This window comes from Leptonychotes weddellii, chromosome 1 (assembly GCF_054177405.1).
Source record: "Leptonychotes weddellii isolate Sample4059 chromosome 1, ASM5417740v2, whole genome shotgun sequence".
NCBI classification, from domain to species: Eukaryota; Metazoa; Chordata; class Mammalia; order Carnivora; family Phocidae; genus Leptonychotes; species Leptonychotes weddellii.
The window spans coordinates 131,560,727-131,584,760 of record NC_138369.1 but is presented as its reverse complement, the minus strand read 5'-3'; the positions used below and the strand labels follow the sequence as shown (position 1 = coordinate 131,584,760).

Genomic DNA, 24,034 nt, shown 5'->3' with positions numbered 1-24,034 from the left:
AGTGCTGTGAGGTCTGGGTGCCTCCCCACCCCAGCCCCAAGGCCACCCACCTGCAGTTTCCAGAGGAAGTCCAGGCGGGCGGTGGACTCCACTTGCTGGGCATGCAGGTATAGGGCCAGCACAAAGACGGAGATGATGATGGGTGTCACCACCTTCAGTGCCACCTTGGTCGCGTGCTCAGGGCTGCGGGGGGAGGTAGATGCCTTGGCACTTCATGGCAGGCTCCGAGGCCCCCTCAGGCCTTTTGCCTCCTGCTACTGCTCCCCCTTCTCTTCACCCTCCTGCTCAAGTTTTGCCTGAGGTAGGGCCTTCTCCAGGAAGCCTTCTTGGTTGGCAGCCCCATCGCAGCCCCTGCTCCCACGAGCAGCTCAGCAGCCATGACTCCTCTCCTGATGCCCCCCTCTTCCCCATCACTGGGAAACTTCTCTCTGGTCACATCAGGGGATCAATGAGGCGCTTGTAAAAGGCAGTATGTACATCCCAGGTCTCTCCCAGTGGACAAGATAGGGGCCGTGGGCACAGTAACAAGGGAGCCAGGCAGGCCATACTGACCAGCTCTGGGCTTTGGGCAAGTCTCTTAACCTTTCTGAACCTTAGTTTCCTAATCTGTAAAATGGGATAACGACACCCACACTTTAAGAATTAAAGATGCTGTATACAAAATTCCTTGTATAGCATCTGACAAACAGTAGGAACTCCAAAACTGGTAGCTAATAATGGCTAATTACATTCCTAATAACATTATTAATAAATACTCTTAATAAAAGCAGCTATCCTGGGGCGCCTGGGTGGCTCAGTTGGTTAAACGGCTGACTCTTGATTTCGGCTCAGGTCACGATCTCAGGGTCGGGAGACTGAGCCCCATGTCAGGCTCCAAGCTGGGTGTGGCGTCCGCTTAAGATTCTCTCTTCCTCTCCCCCGTCCCTCCCCTGCCACATGCACGCATGTGCACATGCTGTTTCAAAAAAAAAAAAACCCAAACAAAAAGCCCACACAAAACCAAGCAGCTATCCCAAACCCTGCTCCCTGTCCCAGCAAAGAGCCCAAACCTTGAACTCTGCAGACTCCCTGCCCAGCAGGAGCCCAGTGCAGGGCTTACGCTACAAACCCCACAGGCCTTGCCTTGGCTCCTTTCTTCCGCAGCGGGGGCAGGGGGCAGGAGGGTGAGGTCACCATTCCCGTTCTCTGGTGCCTGGGATCTCACACATGCCCCTGGGGAAGAGCTTGAGGCCACATGTTTTAGATGAGGCCTGTGGAATGGCCTGCAGGTCCTGATGACCCAGCTACTGAGTCTGTAGGTCATCTTGGGGTGGTGGGAATCATACGAGAAAAGAAGGGCATCTACCCAATGAGGCCCCCTTGGTACCCAGTGAGGAAAGGGCTTCCTGGCCCCCTCCAGCCTCCTCCTTCACTGCCCACCTTGCCGCCAAGGCCCCCTCCCCGCCGGGCACCACTGCTTTCTCTGCTGGGCCCAGGGCGGCTGGCCTCTGGCTGCACCAGGCCAAGGGGAGGGAGCGGCTGTATCAAATTGGAGAGTATCCACTCACCACTGGGAGGTCCCGTTGTTGTTGAAGTCTCTGTGAACAGGAAGCGGGGAGGGCTGTTTGGGGCTGCTCTTCTGCATGGGCAGTCTCCATGCCCGCTGCGCTCCCCTACCCTGCTCTGCCCCCCTCGCACTGCCATGCCCCCCACTCCTAGCCCTGCCACCCCACGCCCACTCCTAGCGCCCCCGCTACTGTTGCTCCTTCATCCCCCACCCCCAGCACCCCTCGGGATCCAGGGATATTTTCAGGATGGGAGGCTTGCAGAAAGCCCAGCCCCAACTGGCGTCTGGTCACCATGACCACAAATCACCAGCCCTTACCTGGGACCCTGGGGGCCCCCAGCACATCCACCTGGGCAGAAGCCAGCCCACCTCCCACCCCAGCCCTTTGCTGCATCCAGAGGAGGAGAAACACTACCCCTGTGCTGTCCGGTGTGGTTGCCACAGCCATGTGGGGCTCCTGAGCCTTCACATGTGGCTAGTGCAAGTTAAAATGTCCCGGAAGTGTAAGATAGATACTAGGTTTTGAAGAATTATCGTGGGAAAAAATGTAATATGTTTCATTAATAATTTTATATTGACAATTGAAATAATATTTTGAATATATTGGTTAAATACAAAGATTAAAATACATGTTTTGCCTTTTTAATACAGCTACTAGAAAATTTTAAATGACATACGTCGCTTGCATTATTTATCTATTGGACAGTGCTGCCCTAGGGCCAAGCCAGGGTCTCCGAAACCAGAAATTATCTCCGTTCTCTACTGCTGCTCCGGCGGGAGGAGAGGAGAAGCTGGGGGTCGGGGAAGGAGCACGTAAGAAAAGGAGGCAAAGCTCCCAGCTCCTGCCCTGATCGGGGAGTAGAAAGGCCTGGACCTCCTCCCTCTCCTGGTCCTCACAGGACTGCAGGCTGCCCCGCTCCTGGGGCTACTGGGTGTCCCGGCTGTCTGCCCACAGCACTGCGCAGCCACCGGGAAGGCCGGCCTTAAGCCGTAGATCCTTCATTACCCCTTCTTCTGCTCAGGTGACACTCTCTTCACCAGAAAGTGACATATCTGACACCAGAGTTATGGCCTGTTTTATCCATGACTGTTCCGCCACTGGCTCAGTGCCTGGAACATGGGAGGCCCTCAATAAATATCTTTGGATGGATGGATAGAAGGATGAATGGATCCCTTCTTATAACTTGGAGAAAACAGTTTGCTGCATTTTCTCAGGGGACACAGACCTGTCACATTTTTGCACTTCCTGGTGTGTGTGTGTGTGTGTGTGTGTGTGTGTGTGTAGTGGGGTGATGGGAAGAGAAGGGCATTGACATCAGGCACTTTATGAACATTTTACTACTACGGATATTATTCCCATTTTACTGGGAGCTAGATAGCTTGGGGTACAACTCCCAAGCCTGCTACCTAGATGTGGGACCTAATGGCTCACCATCATAACTAGGAGCCTTTGAGCAGTGCACAAACTACCCAACCATCCGTGGCAGCCCTGCCTACTTCGCTGGGTTGCTATGAGGCTGAAAAGGGATAATGTATGTCCCAGTGCCTAGCTCGAGGCAGGACACAGAGCTCAAGAAGAACAAAGTCTGTTTTTCTGCTCCCACAGACCTTGCTATTCAGCTCTGTTGAATCTTGACCCCTCTCTGAGCCTGAGGTGCCACAGGCAGATGGAGTTAAGTGAAAACAGCTCATCAGAGGCTGCCCTGAACAAATGAGGAACAATTCACTGAGGCCTGAGGGCAGGACTGAGTAGCAAACTGGAAACAGAACGACAGCAAGACCTAGTCACCCCGAGGCCACCCCCCCCCCCGCCCCATACTGGGGAAGGGAGAGAGGGAAATAAGACACTGTGGTGCTTTACCCAGGTGGTCAGCTGGGGAGCAACAGAACACTCTCCTTGCAAGCCCCCCGTGGCCCAGTCTCCCAGCCACCCACTCTTCTGGCCTCTCTGCAATGCCCCAGACCCAGTGGGGGATGGGGGCAGTGCCACCTACATGGCGTTGGCAGTGACCAGCAGGTCAGCATTGTCAAAGAGTGTGACACGGGGCACCTCGACGATGAGCACGTATGTGAGCTCAATGGCCAGCATGAGCACCAGCTTCCCAATGCAGCTGATCTGCAGGAACACGGAGCAGGCCAGCAGGCTGAGCAGCACACTGTAGGTGAAGTACTGTGGAGAGAGGTTGGCGAGCCTCAGCGGCCCGGCCCCACCCTCCCCCGGCCCACCCTCCAGCATCCCCCCCAAGTCGGAGCTGGCCGCAGGCGAAGCCCACTCTGCCGGTGTTTCTGCTGATGCAAACTTGCGAGGGAAAGTGAAGGGCCCCGGTAGGAACCAGGAGATGGGGCTCCAGGCTGTCTGGCCAGTTGGCAATACAACCCCATGGTTAGAGCAGGGCTCCAGGCTCGGGCAGACCTGAGTTTCACCCCTGATTTACTATGGACTGGTTGTGGGACTTGGGCCATTTATTCAACCCTTCGAAGCCCCAGTTTCCCCATCTGCAAAAGCTCCTATGTCATGGGCTCACGGCTACAGTTCCACGACATGAAAGCACCTGGTGGCTTGGGCCTGGTGCCCTCAGGAACTGTGGGGAGCCCAGGTGCCCCAGCCCCGGGTCTGCAACTTTAAATCCAAAGTTCTGAAAACCGAAGTATTTCATGACTGATAGGGTGGCAACACCTGAGCTGACCTGATTTGGTGGCAAAAACCGCCCCAACTGTGTGCTACTAATTAGCATCTTTGTCCTGCTTCTTGTGACTCTGCATACATTTTGCTGCAGAAATGTTACTGTATGTCATTATCAGGTGCTGCCCAAACTACACTGGGGGTGTGAAACACCCTTTTAAACTCTGAAAAATTCCAAAATTCAAAATACATTTGACCTGGAAGCCTTCAGATGAGGGACTGTGGCCCTATATGATTTAGTTTAGGGAAGTCCCTTCTGGTCTCACCCCCAGGCAGCTGGGGTGTGGGGATTGCCCCGTGCATGGAGTAGACGCCCTGGGCTGGCTCAGCTGGTCACTCGAAAGCCACTCCCCAAGAAAAAGGTGAATGAAGCACCTCGCATACCATAGGCGCTTAATGCATGCCGCTCTCTAAGCATTCTCGGCAATGGTTCTTAAACCCAAGAACCTAGGGGTAGATTTCCTTCAGGGGGGCGATGAAAATGTTCTAATTAGATGAGGATGCTGATGGTGGCACACATCTGTGAATATACTAAAAACTACAGAATTGTACACTTTGAATGGGTGACCTTGATGGCAGAAAGGGTTCCTTTCTTCCCTCCCTGCTCTCTGGCCCACAGCAGAGGAGCTCGGGCCGTTTCTCCTGAGGCAGGCCTGCTGCCAAAGCTGAGGGTCCAGAAACAGCTCTGCCCTCAGGCTGAGACCAAGCATTCTACAGCCAGACGACCTGGGTGAGAGTTCTGGCTCTATCCCTTATTAGCTGTGTGACTCTGGGCAAGTTACTTACCCTCTCTGTGCCCCAGGGTCACCTGTATAAAAAAGATACTGTGTCTGAGGACTGAATGAGGGAAGCCGTCAAGTCCTCGGCACAGTGCCTGCGACACTATATAAATGACAGCCCTGCTGTTGTACTGTTCTACGAGAAGGCTGGCCTTGTTCACTGGTGTCCCACACATGGCGTGAGAGACGGGAAGGGAGGTCTCTGGGACGGCTGCGAGCTTGAGAGCCCACTGACCCCCTCAGAGCCGCCGAAGGCAGAGGGGGAGTGCAGTGGGAGAGTGTCTGTCTGCGCCCGGAACCACCCCCCACGCCTCCCCCTGCCAGCACCTCAGGGAAGTTGCAGTTGGGCCACGGGCTGCTGCAGAAGCCCCGCTCGTCCCCCAGGCTGTAGTTGGCGGCCGACCCCACCACGTGGCACGCGTTGACCTGGCTGGCGCTGATGTTGTGCTCGTCCGCCAGGCAGCCGAACAGGTCCCTGGAGTTACACATGAACTGGGGGCAGGGGAGGGCAGGGTCAGCCGCAGGGGCCAGGCCGGGGCAGCCCGTCTCCGCAGGGCAGTGGGTGCTCATCCCCTCACCCCCCGACCCCGGGCTCGGGTGCCCCCTGCCACAGAGCGGGGACAGGAGAGGAGCCTGGCGGAGGCTGAGGAACTGACGAGGTCTGCCCGGCTGCCCGGGGGAGGGGGCAGGCTTGCAAACTTCCCTTGGGGACTTCTCGGAGTCTGGATCCGCAGCCTTGAGAGCAGGGAACTAAAAGTCTATGTGAGAGGCTTTAGGAATCAAATCTGATTCCAGAGACCTGAGGTGAAGCCCTAATAAGAAATCCTGGGGAGGGAGAACTCCAGAGTCTGGGAAGGTTCTGGGAGGTGGAGCCACCTACCATGTTGACGAAAGCCGACAGGAACACTAGGGTGATGGTGAACACTCCGACCAGAGTGCTATTCATCTTAGACCGCACAATCTTCCTGGAGAGGGTCTGCAGGGGGGCCGGGAAGAGCTGCCCCAAGGGACGGGGGCGGGTGAGGAGAGAGAGAGAGAACAGAATTCAGTGGGGACTCTGCAAGCGCCATAAGGAGCTGGTTGAACCCGCCCCCCCCTTGCCTCTGGCCAGCCTCACCCCAGGGCCTCCCTGAACACCCTCACAGGGTGCAAGACTCCAGGCTCACACCATGCACCCCTGCCTCCAGCGACAAGAGCACAGAACCCACAGCAGGCCCATCTGCCTGGGGAGCCTGCACGAGAGAGAGGCAGGATGGAAGCAAAGAGGCTCTCTTAACCCCAGCGGAGTGGAGGAAAACACATGAATCTGCCGTGTGAATGCTGAGCTGGTCAGGATTACAATGGGTGGGGGGAGGCAGGAGATGGCAGGTGGGGAAGCCTGCTGGAGGGGCCCAGAACTTTCCCAGGGAGGGTCAGAGCTTCTGGGCAATAGGGAGCTGTGGGTCTGAGGATTCGGAAGGGACCTGGGGTCTGGAGGGAGGGGACAGGCTTGTGAGAAAGGGCAGAGTAGCGTGTGAGCAGGAGGGTGGGGCCCTGGACAAGTGAGTTCAGTGAACCTTTATTCCAGGACTCTCACTGATCTCCTGTTTCCTCACCTAACCCTTCCGACATTTCCTTCAACTAGACAAACTACACGGCCACTCAAAGACCCACTGCAGTTCTGGTAATTAAATGACCTGCTCCACCATATCTGACACGGTTGGTTTTGTCCATCATGCCCTCCTCATCTCCAAAGCAGCCTAGATTTAAAAAGATGTTGGCAGACACAGAGAAACAAAGGGGTGGACTTGGGCTTCCCCTGTCCCCCCACCTCGATGCCTCCCAGTGAGGCTGGTCTGCTGCACAAATGCCAGGTGTCCTATGGAAACCCAGAAGGGCAGAGGAGGGTGGTGGAAAAAGCACTGGACCGGGAGCCTGGAAATTTCGAGACATGGCTTTTCCTGTGTGGCCCTCAGCAAGTCACATCCCTTCTCTAAAGGCTCCCCATCTGTAGGACTCTCGGGGCCCTGAGCATCTGTGCACATTCCGGCTGAGTACACCAGACTACAAGGCTTATCCCTCCTCTGATAGTGACAGGATGGTCACACACACAATAAACAGGCAAAAGGACACCGCGTGATCACTAGGTGACTGCTCGTTCCCACTGTGCAGGAGACTGGCTTGTGTGCTATAGTGTTTCCTGCTGGCACACATGGGGACCTTGGTCTCCTGTTCCCCAGCTGTGACCCCCACTCACTATATGCAAAGCATGCACGTGGGCCCATCACATCTAACCCCGTGGGGCTTTGGGAAGCCGACACTAATATGCTGCTTGCTGTGCTAGGAGTCATAGCGTCCTTTGTCTCTGACCCAGGAGTCTCATGTCTCCTGCCAGCATCCATGACATAGTAAGGCTCACTTGCTAGCTTGCAAGTAGGGTGAAACCAAATCTCAGACCCTTCACTGTTCTTGCCATCAAGTAAGTGCCCTGGCTCACCCTTTGGTGTTGGGCTTTGAGCTGGGTGTACATGCTGGGAAGTATATCTTTTCTACCCAAATCCCCTTCCAGCCTTCCAACAAGGCCACTCCCTATTCAGCAGAGGGAAAGAGAGGACCACAGGGAAGGACACACCACAGCAGTGGTAGAGGCCTGACAACCTCACGCTATATGCGGGCCAGTGAAGACCTTGGATTCCAGCAGGGGCGCCCCCCAACCTGTGTTCATGTATCATCAAGTCTGTGGCATTATTCTGAAACACTTCCTTTTGGAGTAAGAAAGAACACTCAGATTAAACCCATTTATATGGTAGAAGGAGAGCTATGTGTGATTTGGAGAGCATAAGCTTTAATGGAAATCCTGCTTAATAGACACAGACACTAGGATATTCCACTCAATGGAACAGAGTGAATCCAGAAATAATCCCTTACATTTCTGATCAATTGATTTTGACAAGGTTGCCAAGATAATTCAATGCGGAAAGAAGTTGCTGAGGCACCTGGATATCCACATGGAAAAGAATGAGGTTGGGCCCCTACTTCATACCATATACAAAAATTAACTTGAAATGGATCAGAGACATAAATGTAAGAGCTAAAACTACAAAACTTGCGGAAGAAAATATGCAAGCCAAACTTTGTGACTTTGGGTTGAGCAATGGTTCTTAGAACACCAAAAGCACAAGCAAAAAAAAAAAAGAAAGGTAAAAAAAAAAGATTAGTTGGATGTCATCAAAATTTAAAAATTTTTGTGCTTCAAATACCACCACCAAGAAAGTAAAAAAAAAAGGGTGAGGATATAGAAAAATTGGAACCTGTATGCATTGCTGGCAGGCACAAAAAATGATGCAGCCGATGTGGAAAACAGTATGGAGGCTCTTCGAAAAAATTAAAAGCAGAATTACCATATAATCCAGGAATTCCACTTCTGGATATACACCCAAAAGAACAGAAAACAGAGGCTTGTACACCTATTTGCAGAATCATGTTCATAGCAGTATTATTCACAAGGGCCAAAAGGTGGAAGACCCAAGTGTCCATCTATGGATGAATGGATAAACAAAATGAGGAATATACATCCAATGGACTATTATTCCACCTCCAGGAATGAAATGTTGACACCTGCCACAACATGGATAACACCGTAAGACAGTATGCTGAGTGAAAGAAGACAGTCACAAAAGGATAAGTACTATAGGATTCCACTTTTTTTAAAAAAAGATTTGTTTATTTATTTGAGAGAGAGACATTGAGTGGAAGGGGGAGAGGGAGAGAATCTCAAGCAGACTCCGCACTGAGCACAGAGCCCAATGCGGGGCTGGATCCCTCAACCCTGAGATCACGACCTGAGCTGAAACCAAGAGTCAGACACGTAACCAACTGCCACGCAGGCACCCCAATATAGGATTCCACTTTTATGAGACACCTAGAATAGTCAAATTCAAAGAGACAGAAAGTGGAATGGTGGTTTCCAGGGGTGAAGGCAGAATGGGAAATTACTGTTTAATGGGTCTAAAGTTTCAGTTTGGGAAGATGAAGTTCTGGAGGTGGATGACGGTGACCTTTGAACAAAATGTGAATGCATTTCATGCCGCTGAACTGCACATTTAAAAAAGGCTACAATGGAAAATTCTGTATTATGTACATTTAAAAAGGAAAGTGAAACCCAGAGAATGGGAGAAAATTGTTGCAAACTATATATCTAATAAGGGTCTTATAACCAGAATATAGTAGTCTCCTCTTATCTGTCTTATTCTAAGACCCCCCACTGGATGCCTGAAATTGCAGACTGTCCTATACTTTTTCCTATACATGCACACTTATGATAAAGTTTAATTTATAAATTAGGCACAGTAAGAGATTAATAACAATAACTAATAATCAAATAGGGCAATTATAACAATATAGTGTAATAGAAGTTATGTGAATGTGGTCTCTCTCTCTCTCTCTCAAAATAGCTTACAGGATTCACCCTTCTTTTGCTGGTGATGTAAGATAAAGTGCCTACATGATGGGACGTAGTGACATCAGCACTGGGACGCAGCGTTAGGCTCCTACTGACCTTCTGACAATACGTCAGAAGGAGGATTATCTGCTTCCAGTCCGCAGCTGACCACAGGAACTAAAACCACAGAAAGTGAAACCACTGATAAGGTTTACTGTATACAAAGAGCTCTTACGACTCGACAAGAAGACAAAAAACCCAATTTAAAAATGGGACAATGATTTGAATAGATATTTCTCCAAAGAATCTCTATAAATGGCCAATAAGCACATGAAAGGATGTTTGGCATTAGTCATCAGGGAAATGCAATTCAAAAACACGACACACCCCTTCACACTCCCTAGGATGGCTATAATCAAAAGTCAGATAATAACAAGGGTTGGTGAGGATGTAGAGAAATGAGAACCCTCATACATTGCTGGTGGGAATGCAAAGTAGCGCAGCTGCTCTGGAAAACAGGTTGGTGGTTCCTCAAAATGATAAACAGTTACCAGATGACCCAACAACTATACTCCTAGGTATTTACCCAAGAGTACTGAAAACCTAAGTGCACATAAAAGCTTGTATACAAAAGTTCATAGCAGTACTGTTCATAATAGCCTGAAAGTGGAAACTACTCCAGTGTCCATCAACTGATAAATGGATAAACAAAGTGGTTTATATCCACACAACGGAACATCATTTGGCCATAAAACGGAATGAGATGTTGTCACATGGTACAACATGGGTGAACCCTGAAAGTATCATGCTAAGTGAAAGAAAACAATCTCAAAAGGCCACATATTGTATGATTTCAGGCAAATTCATATAGAAAGCGGAGTTTGAGGCTGCCAGGAGCTGTGGGGAGCAGGGAAGAAATAGTGACGCCTAAGAGGTCTGGGGTTCCTTTTTAGGATGAGGGCAGTGTGCTGGAATTAGTGGTAATAGTTGCATACTGCATGAATATACTAAAAACTCTTACAACTACATCCATATTACAACTTCATCCACCTTTATAAAGGTGAATCTTCTCTATGTGAACTGTATCTCAATAAAGCACTTACTAAAAATCCCTGCGCAAGCTCTTACTAGCTGTGTGACCCTGGGGAAGCTATCAAGGGCTCTGAGCGCAGTTTTCTTATTGATACTTGGGGGATCTCTCTCTCCCAAGGTGGCTATGAAGACTCAAAGAAATGATGCATTTTAAAGTGCTTTATAAGCTGTGAAATTCAACAGAAAATTCAGTTAATATTTGCATTTTTTAAAGAGCTCTGTTGCCAATAGGAATGAAAGTCCTTGTTTCCTATTAAAGGAATTTTTCTGTTTCACAGCTGGGGAAAGTGTTCTGGCACTAGCCTGAGGAGCTTGCTCTGAAAAGGTATGACAGATGGTTCCTAATCTGTGTCCAACTAAAATTTTGCCATTCCATCCTACCCCCTTAACCCAAGTTACTTAAATCGTTTCAGTTCTGATCATCCCATCCATCAGTTGAAGGGTTTCTTTTATCATTTTGCACCCACCAGTAAAATTCAAGCAAAGGTGATTAGTAGATGCTAAAGGAAGGTGGCTGGGGGAGAGGCTATGCACATGGGCTTCCTGGTGATGGTGGGACCAGGGGCCCCATGGGGCCACCTAGAGGTCAGGAGAAGAACTGCAGGCTATTTTTAAAATTCAATCCAGAATGTAGTTCTAAAGAATGATTGACTTCCGGGGTGTGGGGGGGTGGTATATATATAAAAAATTTTAATTTATTTTTATTAGTTTCAGAGTTAGAATTTAGTGATTCATCAGTTGCATATAACATCTTGTGTCATTCCATCAAGTGCCCTCCTTAATGCCCATCACCCAATTATCCCTTACCCCCAACCCCCTCCCCTCCAGCAACCCTAAGTTTGTTTCCTAGAGTTCAGCATCTCTTATGGTTTGCCTCCCTCCCAATTTTCATCTTATTTTATTTTTCCTTCTCTTCCCTTATGTTCATCTCTTTTGTTTCTTAAATTCCACGAATGAAATCATATGGTATTTGTCTTTCTCTATTTCACTTAGCATAATACTCTCTAGTTTCATCTATGTCATTGCAAATGGTAAGATTTCATTCTTTTTGATGGCTGAGTAATATTCCATTGTGTATATGTACCACATTTTCTTTATCCATTCATTAGTCGATGGACATCTAGGCTCTTCCCATAGCTGGGCTATTGTGGACACTGCTGTGATAAACATTGGGGTGCATGTGTCCCTTTGGATCACTACATTTGTATCCTTTGAATAAATACCTAGCAGTGCAATTGCTGGGCCATAGGGTAGCTCTATTTTCAACTTAATGCATTGGCTTGCTACAAGCCGATTTCTCTTGTCACCCTGTTTATTTATTTATTTATTTTTAAAGATTTTATTTATTTATTTGTCAGAGAGAGAGAGAGAGTGAACACAAGCAGGGAGAGTAGGAGGCAGAGGGAGAAGCAGGCTCCCTGCTGAGCAAGGAGCCCAATGCGGGGCTCGATCCCAGGACCCTGGAACCATGACCTGAGCTGAAGGCAGACGCTTAACCAACTGAGCCAGCCAGGCATCCCTTTTGTCACCCTTTAAAAAGACCTGCTCTTGACTTTAAAACCTCAGGCAGGAACCCAAGAATTGCGGTTTTGAAATTTCCAGAAGATTTGAGATCCTGCTCTAGTAACACTTTATAGAGTATCTCATCACCTGGAATCAAAAAGTTCATCTGTATGTTTGCCCTAAATCCCATCTTCACTAACCCCAGTGTGGATGGTGAAACTCTTCACCGGGGGCACATCTCTCACGGGGACGCACCACAGCTGCAGCGATCCTGGAGACCATTTTTTGCAACAGGATAATTGTGCCCGTGCAAACCAATTGTTCGATGCTGCTCACTCACAATTACAGCTCAGAAAAAGAATTGATTTTTTAAAAATTCCCAACCAGTACATTCCCAGTCTGATTAATTCAAATCAATTCAACATGAAAAACAGGAGTGGGGACATAATTAATAAATCATGACTGGGGTGAAGGACAGTTTTGATCCTGGCCTCTCTGAAAGCCTCCAGGCAAATCAATGACCAGCCTGGGGCTCTGGTTCCTTGTCTGTGATGTGGGGTCAGGGGATTGCACAGATGAAAAAAAAATGATGAAATCTGATGGGAGGGAGAGGGCACCTGGGTGGCTCAGTGGGTTAAGCATCTGCCTTCGGCTCAGGTCATGATCTCAGGGTCCTGGGATTGAGCCCCACGTCAGGCTCCGCACTCAGCAGGGAGTCTGCTTCTCTCTCTCCCTCTGCCCCCTGACTTTTGCTCTCTAATAAATAAATAAAATCTTAAAAAAAGAAATCTGATGGGAAAAAATCTTAAAACTGTCTTTTTTTTTTTAATTTTATTTATTTATTTGAGAGAGAGAGTGAGAGAGAGAAAGAGCACAAGAGGGGGAGCGGGAGAGGGAGAAGCAGACTCCCTGCTGAGCAGGGAGCCCGATGCGGGACTCGATCCCGGGACTCCAGGATCATGACCTGAGCCGAAGGCAGTCGCCCAACCAACTGAGCCACCCAGGCGCCCTTAAAACTGTCTTTTTGACAAGAAACAATGTGAAAAAGCAGTAGCTCCTACTACATAAAATTTTTTTTAGAGATATGAAAACTTCAGAGGCTGACCAAGGCAGGCAGAAGCTGACCCAGCCCACACCACTGCTCTCCCAGGGCTTAAATGGACATATTAACAAAGGCAGTGTCTTTGAGAAGGATTATGGGCTCAGAAGTCAAGAACCACTGGGATTTAAATCCCAGCTATACCACTTCCTAGCCTCAAGGCTTCGGGAACGCTGCCTGACCTCTGAGCCTCATCGTCATCATCTGCAGGGTGGATGTAATAAAAGCCACCTCAGACGCTTAGGAAACAGAGCTCAAAGGGGCAGAGCTGGGATCCAGACCCTAGACTGATGGACTCAGAAGCCATGGGAGGAACTGAGATATGCCTCCCGGAATGAAGAATTCTCTATCCCCAAAGGAACATGTGTCTGGCCACAACACCCCCTCCCGCTAATAGAGTGTGACCCCGAGCATGCTGGTGGAAGCTGAGTGTGGGGGTTCTACAGTCCTCACAGGACAGAAGATACCTAAGAGGTCAGAGGTACTGCTGTGTAGTAAAACCCTATTTCAGAAACCGGGGACAGCAGTCAGGCTGCGGTGGTGGAAAGGAGAGTCAGCACAGCGGGGGGGACTTGGTGAGGACATTCAGGCTGCAGGGAGGGAGAAGAGGTTTCCAGTGACTGCACAGAGCATACAGAGCCTAGATGCAGCTCTGCTCACAGTTCCCAGGAGCTCAGACAGCCGGGTCCCAGAAGTCCATGGGAGGCAACTAAGAGGGAGCCAGCAGTCAGGAGGAGGAAGGAGATTTAAATATACACATGTATGTACCTGTGCACACGAGTGCATGCGTGCGCACACACACACACACATACACACACACACACACACCGAGAACTATGGTGCCAGGTCCTCCTTCTGTGCCTATCTACTACTCCCAAGCCTCAAAATGAAGGAGAGGAGGCTGGGCTTCCAAGCAAGGAAGTGCTAATGAGCCACACTGAAGACAGGGGGGTCCAGGCCAGAACGTGGGGAAAGGAAGGAGCCACCCTCTTCTACCCATCTGGGTGGTGGTAGCAAAAATGCTGGCACTGTCAGAAGCAGGCCTGGGGGGCGCAGTCGGTTAAGCATCTGCCTCTCGCTCAGGTCATGATCCCAGAGTCCTGGGATCAAGTCCTAAGTGGGGCTCCCCACTCAGCAGGGAGTCTGCTTCTCCCTCTCCCTCTGCTCATGCTCTCTCTCTCTCTCAAAACATATAAGTAGAATCTTAAAAAGAAAAAAAAGAACAAGAAGAAGTAGTAGGCCTGGGCTGCTTCACTGGATGATGGGGCAGAAGCCATAGGGAAGCTGATGGAACAGTCAGAGGTGCCCAAAAAGAGAAGAGGCTGTACTCAGGAGATGTGAGTGAACTCACCATCCCTGGAGGTAATCAAGCAGAGGCTGAGAGATTCCAACCTCAGGTGGGTATCTGGGCTGCTTCACTGCTCCAACCATTTCCAATCTGAGATTACCAGAGTCTGTGGACCCCATGTGATGGCAAGGAGGAATTCAGCATGGCTTTTTCTAAGACGAGCAGCTCTGGTGCCCAGGTCAGTGCAGATGCTGAGGGAAGGGAGGAATGACGTGTGCAGGTGTTCATTCAGCCCAGCCCCAGAAGAAAAGAAGTGCTTGAGGGAGGAGACTTTGGGCAAAGCAGCACAGAGACAGCGGGGCCCTGAAGGGCGGGAGCAGCGGGAACAGGAGACCTGGGCACCCAGTTAGCCTCACGTCGAGGCGGGAGTGTGAACTGGGCCTCGCATGTCAGATCAAACAGGCCCAGGACGCAAGGGCCATCAGAGCCCTCAGGAGTGAGTTTCCCAACACCTTCCCACAGGAAGGACCCAGGCAGCTGCCGCCTGCCAGACAGCCAAGACCACTGAGTTGGCTCCTTTCAACTAACTCAGTCGACACTTTCTTCACAGTTCTCTCTTCAAAAAGGGTAAACTATGGACATTTGAGCAACTAAGTCCATGCTGTTTGGGGGACATGGGAAAACAAATGGAATAGAGAAAGCCACCGTGGCTGACAGAGCCGCCCGGCTGCGGGTCCGCTGAGCCCAGGCCGCGGGTAATTTAGGGACTGTCGTATCTCCTCAGAAAGCCACCGCCTGTGACTCCTGAAAAACCATGGAAGGAAGATGAGAGACGTCTGCGTTCTGGCACAGGGCAAATGTTTTCAAAGGGAAAACAGAATGACACGGGAAGTCCGTCTAGTCAGCATCATGGCCGTCCCTGCAAAGGTGATCCGTCCGCCTGCAGGCGGTGGGGGGCGGCAGTGCTCCATGACGGGCGGCACGGTGGGGACACAGAAGCCAAAGGACAATTACCCCCTTCATGTCTTAGTGTGCAAACAGTTCATCCACAACACGGAGGAGGAAAGAATAATGAAATGGGAGAGGGATTCATACTACAAGCAACTTCTCAGGTTGGGGTCTACTTCGCAGAAGGTGGAGAAAGGCTGAGATGGCGCATCAGAGGTGGGGGGCGGGCGGGGGCTGGGCGCAAGGATGCAGCCAGGACCTCAAGGCGGGTATTAGAGTCTACTTGACTCCTGGCCCAAATTAGCAGGTGCCAGACTTGATAAGCCAGGGAGCACTTTTTTCCTAAATAAATAGTTTACAGAAGCTCCCCACTGCAAGATAGAAGCAGCAGCCTCCCCTGGGTGAGGGGTGTGTGTGCGGAGGGGCGAGGGATGGAGTGGGGGCAGGAGGTAGGCACTCCCTTCCCCAGCCTCCCCTGCGGGAACCCTGGCCTCCTCAGAACCGTCAGAAAAAGCAGTGGGCTGGATAAAGGAATTGAGAATAAGTTTATTGAATGTGACACTGATTACAGAATAGATAGATCCAATGAAACACAAGGAGCCAGGAATGATTTTCATAAATAATCTTGAACAGTAGCAAAGAGAAGTCACTGGACCAAGGTATGGACTCAAAATGGCCAGTGTGGTAGTGGGATGAGCCTTTCTCCCTCTCCTCCTCCTCCCCTACCTACCCCCAGATATACATGCCAATCAGGGAACACAAACCAGGTGAAGTCAGGGTAGCTCAGGCCTACCAAAGCAGCTAACAGGAAAGAGAGAAATCTAGGTTCTAGTTTTAAAATTGTAGACCAGATATAGCTTTGATTCTGACTTGAATAAGCTAATTAAGTACCTCAAAGAGACAATGACTTTGCCTCAGTTTATAACTTAGAAAGAGAAAAGAGTCTTCTGGACGTTCAAAAAAGAATGCTTACAAGGCCCTTTTAACTACGGTGTACCATTTGTTGTTGTTTGTTTGGTTGTTGTGACTTCTTTTATGGTGGTAAAACCTATGTGCCATAAGGTTAGCATTTTAACCTTTTTTTTTTTTTAATTTTTTCTTCTAAATTTATTTATTTGCGAGAGAGAGAATGAGAGACAGAGAGCATGAGAGGGAGGAGGGTCAGAGGGAGAAGCAGACTCCCTGCCGAGCAGGGAGCCCGATGTGGGACTCGATCCCGGGACTCCAGGATCATGACCTGAGCCGAAGGCAGTAGCTTAACCAACTGAGCCACCCAGGCGCCCAGCATTTTAACCATTTTTAAGCATTCAATTTAGTGGCATTAATTCTATGCATACCGTCAAACAACCATCACCGCTCCATTTCCAAAATGCTCTAGTTCCAAGACCCTTCCGTCACTCACCCCATACAGAAACTCCACACCCGTGAAGCAATAACTCTCCATCCCTTTTCCTGCCAACCCCAGGACCATCTAGTCTACTTCCTGTCTCTATGAAGTTGCCTATTCCAGATCTTCCATATAAGTGGAATCACATAGTCTATGTCCTTTTGGGTCTGATGTCTTTCACTCAGCATGTTTTCAAGGTTCGTCCATTTTGTAGTGTGTGTCAGAACTTTATTGCCTTCCATGGATAATATTCCATCACAAAGATGTACCCTTTTTGTTTGTTCATCTGTGCATGGATATTTGGGTCATTTCCACCTTTTGGCTGTTGTGAATGTACCATGTGCTTCGATGGCCATGAGATGAAGAAAGTGGAACGGCCCCCTGGGGACAAAGCAGGCTTTTTGGGGGGTAAGGGGAGGTAGGGGGATGACAACAGCAAGACCAAAAGACAGGCTATGACTGAACACAGAGCCTTGAGGAAGGAGCTGGAAACCAGAATTAAATCCTCTACCACTCCAGATGATTCCCGGGGGGCCTTCCCGTTCTGACAATCAGTCCACCAAGACCTCGACCATTAGATAATTAAACAGTGATCAGTCTAATGAAATACCCTGCTTGGAGGGTAGAGAGAGAACGGTGACTTTGGAGGTGACCAAGGTCTAATCCCCCCAGAAGAAGAACGTGGTGCCCACGGTAGAGAATGATGGCAGAGCCTGCCCCCCACACTTCCTGGGGCTTGGCTCCAAGTGAGAATCAAGGAGGAACACAGAAATGGTTCCAGCACAAGCTGGAGGGGCTCGTACCTGCCTGGGGACAGGGCGCTTTCTGGGACCAGGCTGGCCTGTCAGGGAAGTCTGAAACCACTAGGGAAAGAAATGAGGGAAAGGCTTGGTGGACAAGGCAAAGGGGATACCTGAGTGGCTTCCACCACAGACCAGAATGCCTTGTGGCCAGGTCCCCCTGAAGCCTTGCAGGGGGGTGGGGGGGGTAGCGCACAGCATGCCTAAGAGGAGATATGGGAGAAAAACACAGAACAGGGTCTCATGCCCACATTCTTGGCTGTGTGGCCCTGTCTGAAACACTGAACCACTCTGGGCCACTCTCCTCATCTCTATGATGATTGGCTCAAAAGCCATCATCCCTCTGGTCCCCTCCAGGGCCAATTCCAGGCACATGGGGACACTGAAGGGGGTGTGGGGAGAGATCTCTTCCATACTCACTCGTTCAGCAAATGTTTATTGACCACTGCTTTGTGCTAGATGCCCTTCCTTCATCCTACCTGACACCAAGGGGACAGACAGGAGAGGCAGTGACACGATCTTCTCATTGCAAAGATTTGCAAAGGCAGATTACAATAGCCGATACCACCAAGTCTCCACTGACAAAGCACTCCCTGCAGTCTAGCTTGCTGCCGATGCCAATCAAGAGTGGTGCCCCAGCATCATGCACCCTGATCCCATCGGGCTCTGGGAGGAGCTCCTATCCGTGGGCTGGGAGGGGAAGGAAGAAGGCGACAGGGGGCTCAGGTGCGAGCTAGACTCACCTTCACGCAGGAATAGATCACGGACACAAATACCACCAACGTCAGCAGCAGGAAACAGGTCAGGTAGAAACTCAACATGAACACGGAGCTGGAAAAAGAGAGGAGGTGGGGAATTCTGGGGCTCTGAAAGCCTCTGGAAGGAAAGAGAGGTTGCTCCATTTCCCCTGAACCCACTGCCCAGTCTCTCCTAGCCCCTCACTGAGAAGGGGGCTTACACAGCCTTGTGAACTGATTCAGGAGCCCCTCCATGGTGGTCCGGCTCCTGTCCTTGCCATCTCCCGGCATGGAGCGGAAACCCGCAAGGGGCTGAACTGAGAAGTGAGTGTCACCTGCTCAATGTTTTGCCTAATTCTTAGCTATCCACAGACTCACTTCATTTAGCTTGGAAGGACCTATTTTAAAAGTCACCTCGTTATTCCCTCCCAGCAGTTACTCACGGCTAGGTGAGGAACTGTGAAGGCTGAAAACGGGATAAAGGGCCATCATTTCTAAAACGCATTTGTCAGCAGCCCAAGCAGACACTCTGAGAAACAGCAGGGATGCGTCCCTTTGGAGGCAGAGTCCCTAAACCCTGTACCCTGCCAGGTCCCACGACAAGTCCTACTCAACTTGCCAGTTCAACACGAAAATGCAAGGAACTCCCCCTGTCCCTGCTGCCAGGGGCAGATCACAGGTGATCTTAACGTTCACCAAGGGCCAGAATCCTCAGACAAAAGAGCTGCCAGTGACTTTCCATCTGGAGCCTCCCACTGGCCCTCCTGGGGCCGGGACTGGCCTAAGGTACACCCCATCATATCAGGAGGTCACAGAAATCCCTTTTCCCTTCCGGGGAGTGAGAGTGGCCTGGAGATGTCAGGCGTCGTTAGCAGGTTAAAAGCAAGCAGAGGGCTTGACAAGGCAGGGGAGTACCTCTAGAGAGGCGTTCAAAGGGCGTCTTTGTTCCAGGCACCCCCAGAAGCCAGCACTTAGATGCTTTAAACAAGCAGAACAAGGGTAGAGAACTCTCTTCAGAGGGAAAGAAAGACCTTTAAAGTAGCTTTGAATGCTTCCGTAGAGAGAGGACTGCTGGAGAAAGACTTCCGTCAATGCCTTAGCAGCTCGGAGCTGTGGCCGGGGGGAAGGGAGCCACTGCAGGCCGAGTAGGGACCAAGGGAAACCCAGCCCACCAGCCATGCTGCAGAAACAGAAAGGCAAGCGGCACGGAGGCAGGGTTAGAGGCACCCAGGCTAACCGGACTGTCAAGAGCAGCAAGGGGACAGAAAGGCTAGGTCGCTTATTTATACCTGTAGCTCCATTTCCATATAGAAAAAAATGGGGTCCTGTGTCAATAAGGACCCACAGTCCCACCAGCTCTGCACCACCTCAGCGTGGGGGGCAATGGGGATTAGCTGCACAACCAGAGGGCTGGTGTCTGTGGTATCCTACAGAGTCACAGTGGACACAAATGTCAGGACCATCTCTGCAACAATGTGTCATCAAAAATAAAAGGCACTGAGTACTACGACAGGTAGGCATCATGTACCTCCCGATAACATGCACTAAGAAGGACACATCACTTCTGTGGGATTCTTGTCAAAACTGCATAACCTCAACCTGTGAGTACACATCAGACAAACCCAAATGGAGACATTCTACAAATTAATTGGCCAGCACTCATCAGAAGCTCCAAGGCCACAAAAGACAAATAAAGGCTGAGGAAGCATCACAGATTAGATCACACTGAGGAGAAAGAACAGCTAAACGCAATGTGGGATCCTAGCCTGGCTCCTGGGACACAAAAAGGCCATTAGGGGCAACACTGATGGAATTAGATTACAGTCAGTTAGGTAATAGTGCCATTCCAGGGTTAATCTCATGCCACTGACCCTCGTACTGTAGTTACCTAAGTGTCAACATTAGGGAAAACTAGATGAAGGCTGTACAGAGACTCTCTCTGGTACTTCTGTAACTTTTCTTTAAGTCCACAATTACTTCAAAATGAAAAGTAGAAGGTGTCGGGGTGAGGGGACTCTACTAGATTCAGTTGGACTTAGGAGACATAACCAAACACAACCAGTGGATCTTGAGTAGATCCTGGCTATGAATAAACTAAAAGTAGGAGACATTTGGAGACAATTCTGGAAATGTGAACATGGATTTGGTGTTACATGATTGCAGAGAACTGGTGTTAATTTTGTTTGGTATATAAGGCATTGTGGTTAAGAGGGAAAATGCCCTGAAAATAGATATATATTGAGGGCTTTTGGGGGAAAATGTCCTTTCATCTAAAATTTAAATAATCAGGGACGCCTGGGTGGCTCAGTCATTAAGCGTCTGCCTTTGGCTCAGGTCGTGATCCCAGGGTCCTGGGATTGAGCCCCACATCGGGCTCCCTGCTCAGCAGGAAGCCTGCTTCTCCCTCTCCCACTCCTGCTGCTTGTGTTCCCTCTCTTGCTGTGTCTTTCTCTGTCAAATAAATAAAATCTTTAAAAAATAAAATAAAATAAAATAAAATTTAAATAATCAGAAAAAAATAGATGAAACAATAGTAAAACATCAACAATAGTTACATCTAGGGGATGGGTGCTGATTATATCAATTACTTTGCTTTTCTGTGTGTTTGCAATATTGCATAATAAAGTCACAAATGTGTAGATACATGCACACGTGCACATACAAATGTATATACACACACACAAACATAACAAAGATAACACAAGCAATTATCTTCCTTGTCTACATGTGACTCTGTGACTATCTACCTAACACTTCATTTCTGGAAGCCCACTGCCCACTTCAGAGTGGTCCCCTCGGAAGCCACAGGCCTCTCTCAGGGACGCGACCAGTCCTTGGAAGCGTTCAGGAGTATCTCTGAGAAAAGCCTTTAGAACCAGAAATCCATTCTTTGAAATACCCAGAGTAGCAGAAAACCTTTATCTTTTGAAGATGTGTTAATGGTTTTGCAAGAACCAAAGGTCACACGGAAGCAAACCTGGTGAATACTTCAGGTGATTTAAGGGCAACCACTGTGTGGGTGACAATGGGGCGAGATGATAAAGTGCTGAGTCTCTCATGCAGCAAGGCAGGCCCAGGGAGGTTTCCCGCCCTGTCACAGGGGACTCAGACTCGTGGCTTCCCAGTCCCACCGAGGACACATGGGGAAGCCTCTCCTTGTCTGAGCAAGTCCGACCCCTGCCTCTGCTTGCTCCATGACCTCCGTTCCCACCCCTGGAGCCCCACAACCAGAGGGACGGTACTCACTGGGGCACGATGGTGATCTGGACAAAGCAGATGAAGAGGAAGACAAGCGAGGCACATGCCACGTAGGCACCGAATCGGTCATCCACCTGCTTGGAGTACTGAGAGGAGGGCACGGGGTGAGAGGGGCCCTGTGTGCTCCAGCCCCGCTCCACCCCAGACACATGCGGGCAGCCCACTCCCAACACCTGGAAGAACCAGCACTAGCCTTCGTGCTCAAGAAAACCAGTTCAAAGCACCCTAACGTGGTGCCTGTGGGGACGGCAGCTGAAATGTGTCAAACCGGACACTTTCTGCAGGTCGGGTCACTACAAGAGTCATTCATAATGATCCTGGCTCAAATCACGGAGCACCATCTACCCGCTAGGACATGCGACCGGTCCGAGTTGTCCTCCCGCATCCTCGCAAAGCCCCGGAAACAGAACCTATGTAGCTGCTACTTCACAGAGGAGCCCGGGCTGGGGCTCAGCGTGGACAGGAGGCTCGCCCCAGCCCCAAATCACAGAGCTCATCTCCCAGCCCCCAGTTCCTCCTGCAACGCCAAGCAGCGTCGCCCACAGAGGCCACACTGGCACCAAGTCACCAGAGAGGGCGCTCTCGGCTCAGGTCCCTTTCTCACTGGCCAACGAGTTTGCCTCACAGGACTGAGGTCGGGTCTGGCTCTGTCACGACTTCACTGGTGGCCTACAGCAAGTTGCCCACCCTCTCAGTCACAACGTCAGGAGATGGGACAGAGAGATCTCGACTGTCCCGACTTTTCGCCAGTGTGCCAAAGGCAGCTGGGAGGTCCACTGGTGATGATGTTCATAATGGTAACAACAATAAAAATAAAATCGATAGCAACTAACATCACTGAACATCTACGTGGCAGATACTGTTTTATGTGTTTTACACATATGGGCTTGTTTAACCCTCACTATGACCCTCTGAAGAAGGTATGGTAAGGAACCCCATTTTCCAGATAAGGAAACTGAGGCATGAGGAAGTTAAGACTTATCCCTTCTGACCGTGAAAAGCCTCCCTAAAATCTCCATCTCCTGAATAGCGTGGCATTGGAGCAGGCGACACTAACAAGAAAGGGCACTTTCCGTGGTGATGGGGACAGGCAGGGAGCCGCCTGTTGCCCTGTCCTCCTCCCTCTGGTTCTGGTCCTGCCCAGGGCCTCCTTCCCACCCAGGGGGCCGTACCTTCTTCTCTAAGTCAGGCTCCCTGAAGGTCAAGAGGAACTTGCGGACATGCTCAGACCGCAGCCTGTCGATGCTCCTGGCGTCAATGGCACGGCCCAGAAATTCGTCCACTTCATCCTCAGGGTTTGCACTTTCCTGGGCGTTCCTGGGGAGCAAGAGGCGCAGACCCAAGCTGACCACCAGGGGGCACCGCTGACTTGGCCCCCCCTGTACCCAGGCCCATCAGAAAGGCCCTAATAAGGGGTGGGGACTCTGGGACTGGGACGAGAATTGCCAGGAGGCCAACTCTGGGACTGGGACGAGGATTGCCAGGAGGCCAAGTCTCCCCTCTTAACTGCACACATGCAGCGAAAACCGCCCATGTCTGACCCGCTGGCTGAAGGGCCTCGCTGACAATAAGGCTTTTCTGACTCTACTGATATATTATTGTAGTACAATAATAATATGACTTGTCATTGAAGGTTTAATTGTTTTTCTCCACAGGTAACAGTCTCTGCTCTTCACTGTCCAGCTGTACCATCATTCTGAAACGAAGGCCAAGATCGGGGAGCAAGGCTCCTGCCACAGAGGCTGTGAGCCACCCCAGTGCTTTCCCCTGGCTCAGGCCACCCTCTGGAAAGCAGGTTTCACGATCAGGATGCTGAACTAAAAGCCCTATTCCTCAAGGTGACACCCAGTCTTCAGTGGGGTGGCTAGCCCCCAAGAGCTGGGAAGTGGAAGAGAAAGAGGACATGCCCTCAGGGCACTAGGCTGTGGCCAGGGGCCGGGGACCAACAGGCAAGGGCTGCATTTTCCTGAGAGCTGCAGGCACGTGTGTGTGTGCACATAGCCATGTGCAGCGTGTGCATGTACACGTATGTGTGTCCATGTGTTTGTGGGATGAGGACACGTGGGCTGCACTGAGACCCAGCCTCTCCGCCCGGCGGCCCAGGCTCCCGGGCTACCCCTCTAGCAGCTGCAGTGGGCTCCCGCCACTCTCAGCCGAGACCGTGCCGAGACCATGCAAAGACCGTGCCGGACCTTGCTGAGGCCGTGCCGGAATGTGCCGAGACCGTGTGGACCGTGCCGAGAGCATGCCAGACCGTGCAGAGACCATGCGGACCGTGCGGGCGCACTGCCCACCCAGCATGGAGCAACTGAGCTATAAGGCAAACTTGGGGCTATCCCTCAGGCCAAGGAAGCAGGAATAAAGAAGGGCATATTACTCACTTGTCCTTGGGGTCTTCAAAGCCCTAAAAGAGAGGGACAGAGAGAGAAGGAAAGGAGTGAGAACAGAGATGACGCTTCCAGGAGGGACTGTGGGAAAGCAGTCCAGCTCACCA

The 24,034-nt window shown here is 50.6% G+C and overlaps 1 protein-coding gene across 1 annotated transcript in view; it reads right to left on the bottom strand.

Annotated features, from left to right (window-relative positions):
- ADCY5 (adenylate cyclase 5) overlaps positions 1-24,034 on the bottom strand; it is a 151,262-nt gene that overhangs the window by 10,427 nt on the left and 116,801 nt on the right. Inside the window, exons 9-17 of the mRNA XM_081832762.1 lie at positions 23,922-23,944; positions 22,713-22,857; positions 21,529-21,626; positions 18,289-18,376; positions 5,889-6,005; positions 5,336-5,500; positions 3,541-3,716; positions 1,548-1,577; positions 51-183 (exon numbers count right to left, since the gene is read on the bottom strand). Coding sequence (XP_081688888.1) covers positions 51-183; positions 1,548-1,577; positions 3,541-3,716; positions 5,336-5,500; positions 5,889-6,005; positions 18,289-18,376; positions 21,529-21,626; positions 22,713-22,857; positions 23,922-23,944 — 975 coding nt within the window. The remainder of the gene's footprint in view (positions 1-50; positions 184-1,547; positions 1,578-3,540; positions 3,717-5,335; positions 5,501-5,888; positions 6,006-18,288; positions 18,377-21,528; positions 21,627-22,712; positions 22,858-23,921; positions 23,945-24,034) is intronic.